At 35.0% G+C, this 19,033-nt stretch overlaps 1 protein-coding gene across 1 annotated transcript in view; it reads left to right on the top strand.

Moving 5' to 3' along the window:
• The window catches only part of l(1)G0289 (plexin domain containing lethal (1) G0289), a 247,431-nt gene that overhangs the window by 54,711 nt on the left and 173,687 nt on the right, over positions 1-19,033 (top strand). Inside the window, exon 4 of the mRNA XM_090412195.1 lies at positions 9,082-9,151. Within this exon, the coding sequence (XP_090268321.1) occupies positions 9,082-9,151 (70 nt within the window). The remainder of the gene's footprint in view (positions 1-9,081; positions 9,152-19,033) is intronic.

Raw genomic sequence — 19,033 nt, 5'->3', positions numbered from 1 at the left:
TTGTATTTTTAGACTGCGCCACTTGAAATTATTAGATTAAAGATAATAACTCAATCAAGAAGTAAGTTAGACGATATACTCATGTGACCTAGGGTTGCAATCATAGCCTTAACCTTACTCAATTAAATTCCCGCTCAGATCTGTAATAAGTTTCACAAGCGGTGCATCGAATTCTATACACAGACTCATATTTAGTTAATTTCAAACAAGGTTTATTAGCTTCTAAAATTACAGTTTACATACATGAACAATCATCACTCTAAATAGACACATTCTAATCTAAATCAATTAAATAGCTAAACTTCATCAGGTATGATCTCTGAACATAATTTTCCTCAAGTAATTCACACACAAGTTAATAATTCTTTAACATCTAGATCACTACTAAATTCCATTAATTAATTTCTATACTAACAACTGGTAACTTTAAGCATTCTTCAACATACAAATATTCAGATTCACTTAATTTACTATTCACTCATGACTTCCCATAAAACACAATTTTCTTTAGATAATTCACACACAAGTTAATAATTCTTTAAAATCTAGATCACTCCTAAATTCCATTAATTAACTTCCATACTAACAGCTGGTAACTTTAAGCATTCTTCAACATACAAATATTCAGATTCACTTAGTTACTATTCACGCATGACTTCCTATAAAACACGTGCTATAGTCTTGACCTATAATTGTATCTAAATCCTTCACTAACAAAGGACCCATATCATCACACACTCAGATTACATTCGTATTAATAACAAACTTTACTTATCTCCACTCAGTGGTGTCTCTAATTTTCTGCATCTGTTTCAGTCTATCTTCTGTTTCATTAGGACAATTCTTTGTTTCCCTTAACTACCCCGGATTAACTTCTTCATAGTAATTACCAGCCTAGATATCGGGTGCATGCTTCTGCTGACTTTTTAACGGCATGGTCTCTCGTTATTTTCTGGGAATCTAGGACAGGGTTACCCGCGGTAACATCGTCCTAGTCTAGAGGTATCGTTCGGCCATCCCCGAGCCAGCACCAGGCTAAACCTTCACTACTCAAGAAAATCCAAGAACTCCACATGACGAAAAAAGCCAAGAGAGTGCATCAGGTGGTTCCTAACCCTTTTATATGTTCATCCTCTCGGAAAAAAAAACAAAACTTTGCTGTTCATCCGGCACCTCGATTTCTTGTCACATGACCTCATGATGTCGTTCTCTCCTGTTTGTTTACCCCACGTGACCGCTTGGGGCAACAGACTGCTCCCCCCCCGAACTTCGAGCTCTTTTTTATTTTTATTTTACAAGTTATTCTTACATTGAATTTAATATCAACACAAAACCATAACTCTCTTAATTTACACTTTATCTCTGGCAACTTTGCTTTATACATATTTATCTAAATTCCCCCTCCCCCCACCCTTTTTTTTTTTTATAAAATCCTCTTTAGCTGATTATCTCTTTCTTCTTAAAAAAATGTATTCAATATTTTCTAAATTTTACAACAATACCTACTTAGAAACAAGCATGTTTACTTATTATTTTCCAGGGTTTTTACTTCTTTGCTCGTTATACCATGATAAGTGGAAATTTAACATTCTTAACTTATCAGGATATAATAGCGTCTTCTCTCACCTTGTACAGTAATAATGTGACGTATGAGCACTTCTATAAACAAACATGCAAAAATATATATATAACATTTCTGTATTATTCCCTAAGGATGACAACATATGGTAAACAAGTTCACTATTTAATTATATTTAAGTCTCCTTTATTATGCTAATGTTTAATGGCATGGTAACTCAGATAATACCAAGCATATAATGCATTACTAAATGGGTGTGCAATGTACATACACATATATATTATTCATCCAAGCTTGATTTGCTTCCTCAGCCTTAAGTAAAAGGCTAGTTATATTCCACTAATTCGAGCCATACCCAAGGGCCCATGAATTGTGGAAATACCTTCTGAATATGAATGCTGCGGTGAACATATTGGCCTTTTGCAACTGCATAGTTTTTAATCTATCCAACTCAAGTGCTTCTAGATGTTTTTTTTTTAGTTATTTGGGGATGGTGCCTAAAGCACCTATTATGAGAACAACTTTTCTTTTGCCAAATTTGTTCAACTTCGACTTTGCAACTCGCGATACTTTGTAATTTTTTCAGTTTCTTTTTCATCAATTCAGCTATCTCCTGGTACTGATAGTTCAATTCACTCTTTTCAACCACTGTTATGTTGGGTGTATTATGTTCCAAGCTTTTGTCAGTCTGGGTTTTGAAATTCCAGAGTATTTTAGCTTTTTCATTCTCAGTCACCTTGTGGTCAACTTTATGCTTCCAATAGTCTTTAGATACTTTAAACTTGTACTTTTTACATAAATGCCAGTGAATTATCTTAGCTACATTATCATGCCTTTTATGGTACTCAATTTGTGCAATTTTGCTGCACCCACTTGCAATGTGATGTACCGTTTCTTTCTTCTCTTTGCACAATCTGCATTTACTGTCTTCTTGAATTTTTTGTATTTTTGAATTCATAACATTGGCTTTAATGGCCTATTCTTGTGCTGCAAAAATTACCAATTATGTTTCTTTTTTTAGTGCTCCATTTCTCAACCATTACCAGGTCAAGTTGCTGTCAGCACTGTCCTCTATGCTGTGAAGGTATTTTCCATGCAATGCCTTATTTTTCCATCTTTCAGTTCTCACTTTTACTTGGTTGGTCTTGTACTCCAATTTTGTCTCCATGGATTTAAATAAACCCTCTTTTCTTACCTCAATTAGAAATTTTTCCATTGTTTGCTGCAGATAATCATTCAGATTTCATTTATCTTCTTCAACAACTTGCTTTACTTGTAATAATCCTCTGTCTCCTTATTTGCATGATAGGTAGAGCCTATCAATGTCACTGCAAGGATTGAGGACGTGAATTTCGTTAATTTTTGAGTTTTTCGGTCTAAATTCTTAAATTCTCCAACTCTAGCTGGGTCCATTCAACAGTACCTACTGAATAACTCAGAACAGGTATGGCCCAGATGTTAATTGCTTTTGTCAAATTTCTAGCATTAAGCATTGACTTAAGGAGTTTTCTTAGCCTCCTTATGTATTCTGCTCTAGTTTTTTCTTTGATCTTATTATGCAGAATTTGATGCTTCTAAAATTCCCAAATATTTGTAGCTATTTGCAAATTTTTTTGCCTTGATTTTTTTGCCATTGAGCAGCTCGATTTTGTACAGGTCTTGAAACTTTCCTCTTGTAATTCCAACAATGGGCATTTGTCCAAGCCAAAATCCATTGATATATTTTGACTGAATATGTGCACAGTATTAAGCAATGACCCAAGTTCATTCTCTGATTTTGCATACAGCTTCAGATCATCCATGTATAAAAGGTGAGATATCTTTGCACTTTTTTTGTGTAGTTTGGTAACCATGAGCAGTTTTATTTAAAATTCTAGTTAATGGGATCAATGACAAGATAAACAATAAAGGAGATGAAGAGTCTCCTTGAAAAATACCCATTTTTATGTTTACCTCCCTCCCCAATTTTCTTCTCCATTCAGAACCAACATTGTTTTCGATTTTTCATGCTGGTTTGCAAGAATTTTTATATGTTTTTGTTAATACCAAATATTTCTGTGCATTTTAAAATCCAACTATGAGCCACTGAATCAAATGCTTTTTTATAATCTATCCAAGCCATGTGAAGGCTGGTTTTTCTATGTTTGCAATTTTTCAAAATCATTTTGTTAATCAGCAATTGGTCTTTTGTGCCTCTTGAATTTTTGCTGCTATCTTTTTGTTCAATCAGAAAAAAAAATTTGCTTTAAGATAGCTATATTTTGTCAGCTAGTATGCCTGTGAGTGGCTTAAAAGTTATTGGTTGGAAGTTTTCTGGCTTTGGACCTTTTTTCCTTATCCTTTATGATCAAAATTGTTTTGCCTGCTACAAGCCGCTCTTCTTTGCTTTGTCCTTCTAAAACATTGTTAAATTGGTTAGCAAGTCTTTCGTGTAAGCCTGCCAGATATTTCAACCAGTAGCCATGTAATTCATCCTTCTCAACTGTTGACCAATTTTTTTATCCTTTTTAGCTTGCTTTTGAACCTTTCCAGTTGGTCCGTTTTTTGTTCTTGAGATTCATTCATAAGTTGTTCAGTCCACTTTGCCTTATTATTGTGCCTTTTAGGGTTGTCCTTTTAGGTTTGTCAAAATTTAAAGTGTATTTTCTTTGTCTGTAGTATTCATACTTATATTTTCTTTAAAATTATCATTCCTGCAGCTATCAATTTTCTTGTAAAATTGGTGCAGATTTGTGCAAAACACTGAAGTTTGCTTGTACTGTTCAATCCTTGCACTGTATTTTTCTTATTATTTTAGCTGCAACTGCAACTATTTTTTGCTTCAGTTCCTCTAGTACTTCATCAATAGGTTGTGTTCCAATATTATACTTCTTTATGTTGTTATTTCAGGTTGTCGTGTTTTTCAGCTTCTTTTCCTTAAGGTTTTTCAAATTGCTCACGTCTGTGCTAAGTTTAAGAATTTCATTCTCCAGTCGATGCTTCCACTTTGGTTTCTGAGCCTTCTCTTTTTGGGATCATTAATCTCATAGCCTAATTCGGATGTTACTACGTAGGCTGTTGAGTAAATAAGTTGATTCGTTTGTCCAATAGTTCCGGTAGGAATAGCTATTGCAGCTTTATTGGCTTCTTGTAGAAGTTCCTTCAGCTTTTTGTTGAGGTACTTTCCTCAATACTGGAAGCCTGACTAGTTCCATGTTGTTGTTCATTTGCTCTGTAATTTTTGTGGCTTGTTCTTTCTTTGATAGATTCCTTTCAACTATTTCTATATTTTCAACATTGGAATCTGGTTCTGCTACATTCATATTCTCAGTCAGTTCAGGACCAGTACAGTCTCCTTTTACTGTTTGAGCTTTTAAGCAGTAAAAGGAGACTGTACTTCAAGTGCTTCAAGTTCACTAAATATCTTGCATTTAATAATGAAGCTGTGCTGTTGCATCAGCCTTGAAATTTAGGTGTAGTTCAAGCTAAAGTTGGAGCATTCGTTTCTGAAATCCCCTAATTAAGGGATTTGAACAATAGCAGCACTGTATGACATCGATTTTCAGCCATGCTCCACTTTTTTCTGATAATTACTTTTGGGTTCTGTGAATCTTGCTCTTGTAGCCCACTTGTCACTGGATGTCCAGGGAGCCTAACATCCAGTACAGCCCTTTGGTAACCTGCATGACAACTGATGCGGTATAGAGTTCAGATTTGTCTTCACCATTTTATATGGGGGTGGGCAGGTACCTGAGAGAGAGAGAGAGAGAAGGTAGACTCCCACTGTGTGAGGTGGAAAAACAGGAAAGAATACCCCCTAGCTCTTGACTACTCTAATAGCATTGGGGGGGGGGGCAAGATGAAAAGAAATACAGAGGGAAAGAAGAGTAGAGGCCAGTCTACAGATAATATAACAAGTGTATTTTGCATGAAGTAAGGCATGGTCCAGTTTCAGATACCTCAGGTTTGCTGTGCCCATACTCACTAGAGTGAACCCTAATAACAAAAACACATATTCTTATTAATGAATTTTTCACTTAGTATACATAAAACTAAAAAATGAAAAGTAAATTGATGATATGAGATTTTTACAAGCTATAGTATTTTATACTAAATCTTGAATGGAGGGAGTATCAAGTAGACTGATGCAAGCAAACATCTAAATGGGGAATTAGGCAATTATTTGTGCCTATGGTCCCACAGAAGGTTTTACTAAGGAAGAAGTGGAATTCTTTAGTCATTAGAAAAGACAGCTAATAATGGTAAGAGCTTGCCAGATTTCTGTTTGGGATAAGGGCTATTATTACTAATACAATGTTAAAACATTAAGATGCACATATTCACAAGACCAGAAGACACACACACAAAAGGTCTTATTGACTATATTGTTGATACCAATATCTTTGTGCTGGTTCAGGACATGAGTATACAGGAGATTTGAAATAAGAAGTTTAGTTTTGAGTGGGATAAAATGAATATCATATTGAAAAAAAGTATGTAAGAAAGTTTATTTTTAAAAAACTTTACATCTTTTAGAGATGTAGATTTAAATATACAAATATTCAAGAAACAAATTCTGATTTGAAAACAACAACCAAACCTTGGAGATGCATTGACAGACTTAGAAGAAAACATTGTCAGCTAGAGGCTGAAGTTGTCTGCAAGGATAGAAAAATGAGAATTCCATAGTGGACTCAGAAAATTAACGAGACAGTTATGTAAAAGAAGAAAGCATATTGAAAATTACTAGCAAGTAAGTTGGCATGTGCTCTGAGAGAATACAGAGAAAAGTGTAAGAAAGCAAAGTAGCGTGTAATAGTAGCCAAACAAGTCACAGGAAGACTTCAATATGAATACCGAAAATAAATAGTTGAGTTACATCACTGCAATGTGATCACTTACTATCATTCTGGTGAAGATTTTGAATTTGCCAGTGTGAAAATTGAGATTGAATGGGAGGTGCTCATCATATTGAAAAATATTAATGGGAATAGATGGTATGTGAGCCTGTATGCTACATTCATGTAGCATACAGGCTGAGGTGTCCCCCCCTATATAAGGAACGATGACAGCATTACTATAGTCTGTATGTCAAGGATGTAAAGTGAAGGGAAGAACAGTTAATTTGTTGATCTTTTTGGCATTGTAATCATTGGACAAGAAGGTCTGGCGAATAAAGGAAATTTTAGCTATAAGTTTGGCCAGGGTATAACAGATTGGAGGCTCTGTTGATAGGATTTTGATAATGCCATGCTGTGAGTGATGGAGAGGTGGGGATGATGATGATGATGGGAAAGATTGTGTGTGTGTGTGTGTGTGTGTGTGTGTGTGTGTGTGTGTGTGTGTGTGTGTGTGTGTGTGTGTGTGTGTGTGTGTGTTGAGGTTTTTTGTAAACTGAGAAAGAAAGGGTGCCATCGGGAAGATGTGATTAGATTATCTAGAAAATATCTGCAGAGTATGTAGGGGGGAAAAAGTATCTATCTTGCAATTTTAAGTTTTCCTGATGTCTTAGTGACTGAGATGAAATAAAGGACCAATTCAAGTTGTTTCATTTTTTATAATGTGCTGTATTCATTTCATTACATCTTATAATATGCTCATGCCAGCACGTAATTCTTAGTAGTCAAATGTTCATTTCTTATTCATAAATAAAAATAAGCATGGTGTTGGGTGTTTAACAGAATCACTTTGAAAAATATAATATATATATATATATATATATATATATATTTTTTTTTTTTTTTTGCCACATATCACTCAACTTTCTGTAATGGATGTTAACATCAAGAATAATTTGCTAACTGAAATTCCTCCCGATTGGAACATAGAATTTCTTATTATTAGATGAAAGACATTAAGCGGAATTCAAATTCTTATTTTTAGAACTTCTCATATTTAGAATTTAAGACTGACATTTTGTTTTCTGTGGAAATGTGTGTATGGGAGGGGGGGCATCTAACAGAAATACAACAAAAGTTGTATTATAGCAAATGCACACTCCATTTTTTTCATGTCTGTCTGTCTTAGAAAAATAATTAGGAATGACATCCATCATTCTCCTCAGCCATCACAGGTGAATTTATGTTCAAACTCTTTCAAAGAAGATGGACTTAGGCATTCTGAAAACTGCCTTCTTTTGTCCAGTTTGCAGAGTTATCTTTCCTGTCTTCACTTAAAGCAGTTTAAATATGTTGTCCTAGCAAGATGGACAAAAAAAGAAAAAAACAGGACAGTCAATATTTATTTGTACGAATACCAAGATTGCATATCTTACAATACCTTTAACACAACAGTGCCATGTATAGTGAATGTTAGAGAGAGAAGAAAATAAATTGTTAATGTTTCTTGAAGAGCTAGTGATTGTCCTCCCAATGAAGACAATGGCAAGGTTGAATGAAGGATGGTGAATGACCTTAAGCAGATTGCCCATTTGCTTTAGGTCATTGCTAATGGCAAATTACTCGACATCTTTCAGTTTGGTCACTGGAATTGGAAAAGAGAAGCTAGTTGGAATTGTGAGCATTGAAGTCCTCAAGAATAATCTCATGTTCTGGACTGCAGAAAAGCATGTGGGTCATAGATTAAGGGACTCTTGATGTAATTTGATGCAGCTGATCTTTTTCATTTGAAAATGATTCTGTTTTTGGATAGTATCTTAACAGCACAGATTTGTTTTTAGTGTTTTCAGTATGTCCTTCTGACTTCAGATAGGAAAGGTAGGAGCATGCTCTTTTAATCCACCACATGAAATAGAATGTATTATCATTCTGCTTCATATCATCTGTCCATTACTGGCCCATTGAGTAACTGATGGACTGGCAAAGCCCAAAACAGTCTTTTCATAGTGCAGTGTATATCTCTAGCCCCAGAGAATGCTAATTCTGTGGGGCTAGAGATATTTTATTAAATGAATATTCAACTTTTCATTAATAATTTGCATTATTTTTACTGATTACTTGGTTGAAAGCAACTCTTCTTCCTGACGAGTGTTTATGCTCTTAAGGTACTAATTTGTATCTAGTGAAATAACAGACTTAATAAATTTGTAGTTTATTTTGTTGTGAGTTAATAGTATTAAAAAGTAACATCCTTATTAAATGGGTTTTTATGGAATGCAGTTAAATATGATAGTTAGTCTGAATAGATTTGAATAAATTCTAATTGCACACCATTCACTCTCACCTTTTTTCATTTCACTGTCTTGACACATTAATTAAAATGAGATAGGCTCATTTGTACAAACTGAATAAGCAAACTGTCTTAGGTTAACTGACTATCTATACCTTTTAACTTGAAAAAAAAAATTCATTTAAGATATTAGCATTCTTTTGCAAAAATGCTTTATATTTAATGTTACCATGAACTAAACTAATACAGCAAGTAGACTTTGTAAAAAGATATAATTGTGATAGAAGGGAGATGATAAAGGATTTTTATTATTGCTGCTATTTTTAAGTGAAAGACTTCTTGCAGATATTAATAATCATTAGTTAATTGATTTTTCCCCCTTCCTTTTTCTGCAGACAATATCCATGTCATTTGAATTTCCATTTTATGGTCATTATTTAAGAAATATAACTATAGCAACAGGGGGTAAGTTATTTGCCTTTTTTTATTTGTTAAACATACCAAGTTGAATTATGTGATTTTTTTTTTTTTTTTTTTTTTAATGAAGAATTCAAAATTTGTTTTCTGGAATACATTATTTTCTCAGTTCTAAATGTTGTTATAAATAATTTATAACTTTAATATTACCTTCTATCTTAAAGAAATATGCGAATTTATAGCTGAAGAACAGGGTCTACAAATAAATGGCACGAATATCAACCTTAAATATGCAGACAGTATTATTATTCTTGCAGAATATTGAGCACAATTGGAGAAAACAATAAAAATTTTAAATGAAGAGTGTGAAACTTTTGGAATGAAAATCAATCCAAGCAAAACTAAAACTATGAAAATAGGAAGAGATGAGGAAAAAATTTCAATAAACTTAGAAAATCATATACTTGAACAAGTAAAGCAGTTTACATATATTTGCATTCTCATTACTCACAACTTCAACAACAGAATAATATGAATAAATTAAACAAAATATGGAAAATAGCAACATTACAAAAAGCCTCAAACTAAAACACTATATAACCCTTATTATACCTACAGCAACATATGGAGCTGAGACATGGAGACTCAATCTGAAAGAAATACAGAAAATCAAAGCATTCGATTGCTTAAGAAAAATAAATAAGACTCACATAAATGAAACTATAGAGAAGATATGATAGCTACAATTCATAAATAGCAACTAAGATTGTTTGGACACTTCCAGATGTCCTTTTAGATATCCAAATATAGTCTTGAATGGAATCATTGGAGTAAGATGATCAAGAGGCACACCAAAAAGAAATTGGCTACAGTCTTTATAAAAGTCACTGAAAATTGTGCCTAAGTAGCTGAAATGTTTTACTTGTTCTATAGGTTCTGCATTCATGATGCATTTGATATTTTCAGTGTTTCTGCCTATTTTCACTGTCTTTGTCTTGTTATTGCTGTTTTCATCAATTTTATTAAACAGTTATTCAATTTAGTCAGTTATCTTGCAGGCGTGTACTGGATTTATTTAAAAAGTATAATGAATTTAGTTTAATCCTTTATCCCAGTGAGAGCAAACAAAGTTTGCACCTGAAAATATCTTCAGGACTGAATATAGTGTTGTACTAACTTACCTGGGTAAGTAGTACAACACCAAGGCAACTCGTAGCAAAGGTGGAGCAAGCTACCAACACAACTACGAATTGCCTTGGTGTTGTACTACTTACCTAGGTAAGTTAGTACAACACTATATTCAGTCCTGAAGATATTTTCAGGTGCAAACTTTGTTTGCTCTCACTGGGATAAAAGATTAAACTAAATTCATTATAGTCTAACCTAGTGATAAATAAACTTTCAACATTATTTAAAAAGTATAAAACATCATATGCATAAAGTAAAGAGTTGAGATTAATATCTCCAATTTTGATATCAGGTTTAATACTGCTTTCCTTCATAATGTGATCCATATAGATAATGAATAACAGAGGGGATAATGTACAAACCATCTTCCTGTACTTCAATTCTAACTGCTGACTTACAACTCAAATAAAGACTAAGTATTCCTTGATATAATGCCATATTGTCACCATGTATTAGCATTTTGAATAGATTTTCTCTTGGCACCTTGTCATATGCCTTTTCCAGATCTACAAAACTTAAATACAGATGTTTGTTTTATTTCCACAATTTCTCAACTATTTGTCATAAAGTGAAAAGCTGATCCTGACAGCCTCTATTTGGCCTGAATCCAATTTGTTCTTCATTAAGTTTCCCATCCACAATCTTCCTCAATCGTTTCTCAAGTATACTTGCATAAATCTTACCAGAAACATTCAGTAGGGAAATACCTCTGTAATTCTCACATTCAGTTTTATTTCCCTCCTTGTATATGGGTTCTATGAGAGCTCTACTCCAATCATCTGGAATTTGTTCTTCTGCCCAGGCCTTATGAACTATGCAGTGCAGCCACTGCAAGGATTTTATAAATTCCTACTTCAGCATTTTTGGTCAAATATCATCTACTTCAAGAAGGGAATGTATTCCTGATTGCATGCTTGTTGAGTGTTTTTACCACTTGCTGTCACTGATTGTTTGATTTTGCAATTTTTCGAAGTAATTACTCTATACATTAATAATATCTTTTTCTCCAGTTTTCGTGTCACCTTTAATATCTCTAATTCTTTTTACAGCACTCTTTCCTCCATTTCTGGGCTTTTTCAACAGCCACCAGAATATTTTTCCTCCTTCCTGATATTTATATTCTATTTTCTTGCCGAAGTCTTCCCATGACTTTTGTTTAGGTAGTTTTACATAGTGTTTGGCTTTCTTACATTTGTCTGTATTCTCTAAGAGCACAAGCTGACTTATTTCCCAAGAACTTTTGATATGCTTTTTCCTTTCCTTCACTGTCTCTTTAACTTCCTGTGTCCACCATGGAGTTGTGATTTTTTTATCCTTGCAGACAATATCACGACATGCCTCTCTGACTGAATCAATCAATGTTTTCTTCAGGGATTGCCACTTAATTTCCAAGGTTTGGTTCCTGTTCTCAAACTCTTTAATTTTTTCTTGAGTAATGTTTGTGTATTTTAGTCTATAGTTCACATCTGAGAGCTGCTCAACTTTTATTCACTTTAATACTTTTTTATATGTTTTGTCCAATATGAAATTCAATTTTATCATGCTCAAGACTAAATGATCTCTTCCAATTTCAAATCCTCTGTACACTCTAGTGTCCTGCACCAGAGAGAAAGCATCACTATCAACAGTAACATAGTCAATGTCATCATCAAATTCCTGACATTTACCCTCATGGGGTGTACAGGATATGATAGTACTACATGAAAAATTTACATCATTACTAACTTCCTACCTACAATTTTCTGCCAAATCAATCTGTTACCTGTCAAAGCTACAACATTGTCAGATCTTATGTTTATATATCTATCTTCTAAGGCACTTTTTACCGTATAAATCCACCTATATCTTGGTCTTCCTCTGGGTCTTTTTCCTGCCAACCTGGCAGAGAACACTTCTTTGGCTAATCTTTCCTCGCCCATTCTGTTTAAGTGACAATGCCACCTAAGATTAGCTCTGCTAATGCATTCTGGATGCTGACAATGTCAAGTTCTTTCCTAATATCCTCATTTTTAATATGATATTGCCATTGATGCCATCTGTTCATGCCCCTAATCTTTCTCAGGACTCATATTCGTGACCTCTAGTCTTTGGTCAAGTGTTTTACTTCTGACCCATCTCTCAGATCCATAAGTTAAAACTATTTTGAACACTGTCTTTATTTACAGCTAATTTAGTATTTTGACTAATTTCTCTTATTCTATATAAATTTATTTAATTGACTTCCTACCATACCAGCTTTGTTGATTTTGTTATCTATTTCCATATTTAATTTGCCATCTTCACTAAAAATTGTGCCTAAGTAGCTGAAATATTTTCCTTGTTCTATAGGTCCATTCACAATGCAGCTGATATTTTCAATGTTTCTGCCTATTTTCATTGACTTGTTATTACTGACCATACCAAATCTATTACAACAGTTATTCAATTTAGTCAGGGAATCTTACAGGCTTGTAGCGAATTTATTTAAAAGTAGAACATCACCCGCATAAAGCAAGGAGCTGACATTAACATCTCCAATTTTGATATCAGGTTTAATACCACTTTCCTTCATAATGTGATGATCCGTATAGATAATGAGTAACAGACATGATAATGTACATCCTTGGCTGACACCAGATTTAACATTAAACCATCTCCCTATACTTCTTACAATTCTAACTGCTGACTTACAATTCAAATAAAGACCAAGTATTGCTTGATATAATGATCCATTGACACCATACAACTGTAGCGTTTTGGAATAGCCTCTCTCTCGGCACCTTGTCATATGCCTTTTCCAGATCGACAAAACTTAAATACAGATCTTTGTTATATTCCCATGCTTTCTCGACTATTTGTCATAAAGTGAATATCTGATCCTGACAGCTTCTATTTGGCCTGAATCCAGCTTGTTCCTCACCAGGCTTCTCTTCAACAATCCTTCTCAACTGTTTCTCAAGTATACTGGTATAAATCTTACTAGGAACACTCAGTAGGGAAATACCTCTGTAATTCTCACAATCAGTTTTATTTCCCTTTTTTATATATATGGTTACTATGAGAGCTCTACTCCTCCAATCATTTTGAATTTGTCCTGTCCAGACCCTCTGAACTATGCAGCGTAGCCACTGTAAAACTTTTATACCTCCATACTTGAGCATTTCTGTCTGATATCATCTATTCTAGCTAGCTTTCAACATTTCAGACCTTTGATGGCTTTTTCTACTTCAAGTATGGATATGTATTCCTGATTGCATGCCTGGTCAGTGTTTTTTATCACTGTGCTGTCATCACTGCTAGTTTCATTTAGCAATTTTTCAAAGTAATTACTCCATACTTCAAGGATATCTTTTTCTCCAGTTTTCATATCACCTTTATCATCTCTAATTCCTTTTACAGCAATCTTTCCTCCATTTCTGAGCTTCTTCAACAACCTCCAGAATATCTTGCCACTTTCTTGATATTTATTTTCTATGTTCTTACCAAAGTATTCCCATGACTTTTGTTTAGCTAGTTTTATACACTGTTTAGCTTTCTTACATTTGTCTGTGTATTCTCTTAAGAGCACAAGCTGACTTATTTGCCAGAAACTTTTGATATGTTTTCTTCTTTTCCTTCACTGCCTCTTTAACTTCCTGTGTCCACCATGGAGTTCCGATTTTTCTATCCTTGCAGACAACCTCACCACATGCCTCTCTGGCAGAATCAATCAATGTTTTCTTCAGAGCTTGCCACTGAATCTCCAAGGTTTGGTTCCTGTTCGGAAACTCTTTCATTTTTTCTTGAACAATATTTGTATATTTTAGTCTACAGTTCACATCTGAGAGCTGCTCAACTTTATTCGCTTTAAAACTGTCTTACATGTTATTCTTTTCAATATGAAATTCAATTTTATCCTGCTTAAGACTAAATGATGATCACTTCCAATTTCAAATCCTCTGTACACTCTGGTGTCCTGCACCAGGGAGAAAACATCACTATCAACAATAACATAGTCAATGAGACTTTTCTTATTCCTAGCCTCTTCTCTCCATGTGAATTTGTGCATAATTTTATGTTGGAACATGGTGTTAGTAATAACCAGTCCATGTCCTGAGCAGAAATCCTACAGATATTTGCCATTATTATTAGCTTTGCTCTTTTCTCCAAATTTTCCCAAAATATTTTTGTATGTCTTACAATCATTTCCTACTATCCTGTATTTAGATCCCCAACAAGGACCAACTTTTCCTTTTTCATTGTGCCAGTTGCTTTTTCTAAAGCCTCAAAAAATTCCTTGACTTCTACCTTAGTAGAACCTTCTGTGGGACCATAAGCACAAATAAGTCTCATTGTACAGTTTCCCCATTCTCATATTTACCCACATTACTCTACTCGAGACTGACTGCCATTCAAGAAGATTAGTCTCGTATTTTGTGTTGAATACTATGGCTACTCCTTCTTTTCCTTGATTGTCATTGCCTGAATATAACATTTTGTATTTATTGTTCAGAAAGAGCTCACTAGTTTTTGTCTTTTTTGTTGCAGTCACCCCTATTATGTCGAACTGGTACTTATCTAATTCCTCAGCTAGCTCCATTTCTTTGCCATTCAGGCTTCTTATGTTGATAGTACCGATCTTTAATTCTGGTGATATTGAGTTGGGGTGTGTTTTAGGATTTGTTCCAGTAGCTGACTTTTCGCTGTTCGCCCTGGTTCCCTGCCGATTGCAACAGGCCTTGTTTAACCATGGGACACCCCAGCCGGCATGAAATTCTATCGTGTTTTTACCGTCATTTAATATTGGGTTTAAGCCAATAAGAATACAATTTTGTTGGCTAAATCCCAAATTGTACAGTTTCCCCATTCTCATATTTACCCACATTACTCTACTTGAGACTGCCTACCATTCAAGAAGAATAGCCTCATATTTAGTGTTGAATACTATAGCTACTCTTTCTTTTTCCTGATTGTTATTGACTGAATATAGCATTTTGTATATATTGCTTAGAAAGATCTCATCCCTATTATGTCCATCTGGTACTTATACATTTCTTCAGCCAGCTCCGTTTCTCTGCCATTCAGGCTTCTTATGTTGATAGTACTGATCATGATCTCTGGTGACATTGAGTTATGGTGTGTTTCAAAATTTCTTCCAGTAGCTGACTTTTCACTGGTTTCCTGGCGAAAGCTATGGGCTGGGCCCTTGTTTAACCGGGCCTTGCCCCAGGAGGCATTAAATTCTCATGTTGTACAATCATTTTATATTGTGGTTTAAGTCAGTAAGAATACAATTTGGTCGGCTCAATCTCAAATTGCCAGCCCATCCTTGTTCTTTCAGAATCCAAGTAGATACTTAACAGGGTGCACCACGAGAAGGTGAGGATTGGACATTACATCAGAAGCTCTGGTTAGTTCTCTACATTCCTTTAAAGCTTCTGATGTAATATCCAATCATAACCGAGTACACACCTTTTTCAGCTCTGTAAATATACAGCCTTTTCCCCAGATATTATAGTGTTACTTTGAAAAATCTCTTAGGATCCTCAACATTATTCCTGGAATGTTCTACCCATTCCTAAGTTTATTCTGATATGTTCTGAAAAGCATTCATGGTAATAGATATTGAAGATAATAATATACAGAGTCCATTAAAAAAAATGTATACACACTTCACCCAAAGAAAAACCTCTATAAAAATTATAATAGTCAGACCACGACTTATACTTGACCAGTAACAGTACCTTCAAAGAAGAAGAATGGTCCTATTAAACCCCTAGATGACAATCCACACCAGACATTGAGCCCTGGTAAATTGATGGACCCTGGTAAATTGACTGCCTTGTCCACATGAATGCCCAGATTTTCTCGAGTCCAGTAAACACAATTATGCCAATTCACTCTTCCATTAAGCTTAAATTAAATTGTGCTTCATCAAACCAAACCATTTTCATCACAAACTGCTCATCCTCATCTACCAGGTGTTGAAGCCACTCATAATATTGCATTCTTCGAAGTTAGCAGTACCGTATGCTTGCACTGCTAAATTCTGTCTTATTTGCACATTGTGTGGTAAACTTCTGTGGTGAGGGTGTAAACTGTTTTAACACCATAGCCAAGGAAGCAGGACTTGTTGCTGTGTGAGGCCTCTTGGATCTTCCCTTGTGCACATCACACATGGTTCCATGGGTCTCAAACTTATCACGAATACGTGCAATTTTCAGGTGTGTTTGAGGTTGTGTTGCAAACTCACGCCTCTGTTGTCGTTGAACTTGAACAACATTCTCAAATTTGAAATACCACTTTAAAATGGTCTTGCATTCCTCGAACAACAGTTTGCCTCAGCGTCATTTTGTTTGACTCCTACTGGTCATGTGTTGATGCTAGTATTCATATGAGTAATGATATCTTTGGCGTGCACATCATACTACACATTGCTACCATAATTCGTTTCAACTTCGAAAAAAGTCCATAGATGAATCTTTTAAAGGGTATATGCATTTTTTTGATGGACCCTGTATAATTATAAAAAAAGTATCCTCCTGGCTGCCAGACATTACAAAAAAAAAACTCGGACCATTCAGTTCTGCCCCCCCCCCCCAAGACTTAAAGCAGATGCTACTGATTAACCTTGCTACAAACTGTCCTAAGTAGATGGCTAACTCTCTGATCCCCTCCCTTTCTCACTTTCTTACCACATATTATGTAAACCCTACCCATTTTAAAATCTTAAATTAAAATCATCTAACTTTAAATAATAGAGATATTTTAGTAATCTTTGACATCACCTCGTTGCTTACCGCTATTTCCTTAAATGACCCCTTAACACTTAATTTTCCTTCTGATATCTTGGAGCACTTTTCCTTTGCCATCAGTTCTGATTATTTTTCTTGAAAGAACAAAATCTGCAAACAGATGGAAATTCCACTATGGGTTTTCCTCTCTCAACCTGCTCTTGCCAATTTTTACATGGAAAATTTTGAAAAATGAGCCATTGATTCAGTCCCTCTCAAACCTTCTATCTGGCTAAAAAAAAAAAAAAAAAAAAAAATCAGCTAACGCCTTTTTATTCCCATATATATAGGGAGTAGGCGAGGCCATTTTTAGCCCTATCTAACTTTTGGAGACTGAGTGGGCAGTTCAATCTCCACTGGTATCCCATTAGTGATAGCTGGCCCAAGGCTATCAGTAATTAAGTGGCACACAATGAAGAGTGACGGCTCAACAAGTGCTGCCATCTTGTGGTCCCTAACATTCGTATTTAATGTCTGAAATGATGTGGGTTCTATGGTTGATTTTCTTGAGTTGATTTTCTTTTCATTACAGAATGAAAAACCCAAGTTTCCGGGAGAAAAAACCTGCTTGCCCATGCCAGAGATTGACTAACTCAGGAACCGGTTGAAAAAAGGCTTAGAAAAATTTCCTCTAGTCGACGGCTAGACTCGAAATCAGGTCTTCCTTCATGCGGCCAAGCGCCGTGGTGTGCAAACGCCACATCCGCTGAGCTACACGGGCTCTTTCTATCTGGCTAAGATATATAAATGATGTGTTCTCTATTTGGTCTCATGGCCCAGACACATTAGACTCCTTCCTCAGTCACCTCAATAGCCTAAATCCAAGAATCCAATTTACGATGGAAAAGGAAAATAACAATAGTTTACACTTCCTAGACACCTTAGTAACACACCTCCTAATGAAAACCTTTCCTTCTCTGTATATAGAAAACCTACTCATGCAGTTACATTCACAAACTCTCCCACCACCACCCCTCTCAACAATATGGCATTATAAAAGCAACTAATAGAGCCCACAAACTTTGTTCCATTGTAATCTCTCTTTCAACCGAACTACACAACACCTTCCTTTCCAATGGCTACAGCAATTACAAAATTAAGAAAATAATCAGTTCCTACCCCATTCCCCAGCCATCTCTTCGGAAAGACTTCAGAAATGCCATCAGCATATCCTACATTCGTGGCACATTCAGAAAAAATAGCCAGGTCCTTAAAAAAGTACAACCTCCACACAGTGTTTAAGCCCCACCATAAACTTACTACCCTAATCCGTTCCATCAAAGATCAGCTCCCTCCTCTCAGTGCCTGGAGTATATAGATTACCCTGTTCCTACAGCTAGTTTACTTCAGACAACAGACAGATCAGCAGCCATACAGATAGAAGAACCCAAGTCATACATCTACAGTCACGACTGTGGTAAATCTGGCCTTGCAGACCATGTTTTGGATATAACCCACAGGATTTCCTGGAGAAAAACCACCATGCTCCACTATAGTAAATTGAAAAAGAAAGACTGTTTTTAGAATCTGCAGCACTCAGAAATCAACCAAATTTAAATAAATACAGTTGCATTAAACTTCCAAGATTTGGAAAATGTTAATTATCAGAGATCCCGCTTTACATCCTAAGTCACCTGCAAATGCCCATAGAGTGTGCACCACCTAGATAGGACTTTGGAGTAACCCGTATATCACTTAGTATTGTGTTGTATTGTATTTGAGTGTGTTGTTACAAAAGTTATTTGTAATCCCTGAAGATGTCTCAGTGACTGAGATGAAATATTGGAAGCATTAAAATTAGTTTTAATCCTTTCCCAGTTCTGTAAATGTTTCATTAAATCTCCAACATGATGTCTTATTGCACTTAAGCCTAAACACATGAATTATAAATAATTCTGATATTAATGACAAATGCTTCCTGAATGTCTATTTAGCTCAAATTAGTTATTACTAATGCAATGTTCTCATGAAGAAAGAGTTGTCAGTATGA

This window comes from Typopeltis vanoorti, chromosome 22 (assembly GCF_054136105.1).
Source record: "Typopeltis vanoorti isolate ZY-2024b chromosome 22, IOZ_Tvanoo_1.0, whole genome shotgun sequence".
NCBI classification, from domain to species: domain Eukaryota; kingdom Metazoa; phylum Arthropoda; class Arachnida; order Uropygi; family Thelyphonidae; genus Typopeltis; species Typopeltis vanoorti.
The sequence above is the reverse complement of the archived record's forward strand: the minus strand, read 5'-3'. Positions and strand labels throughout refer to the sequence as shown.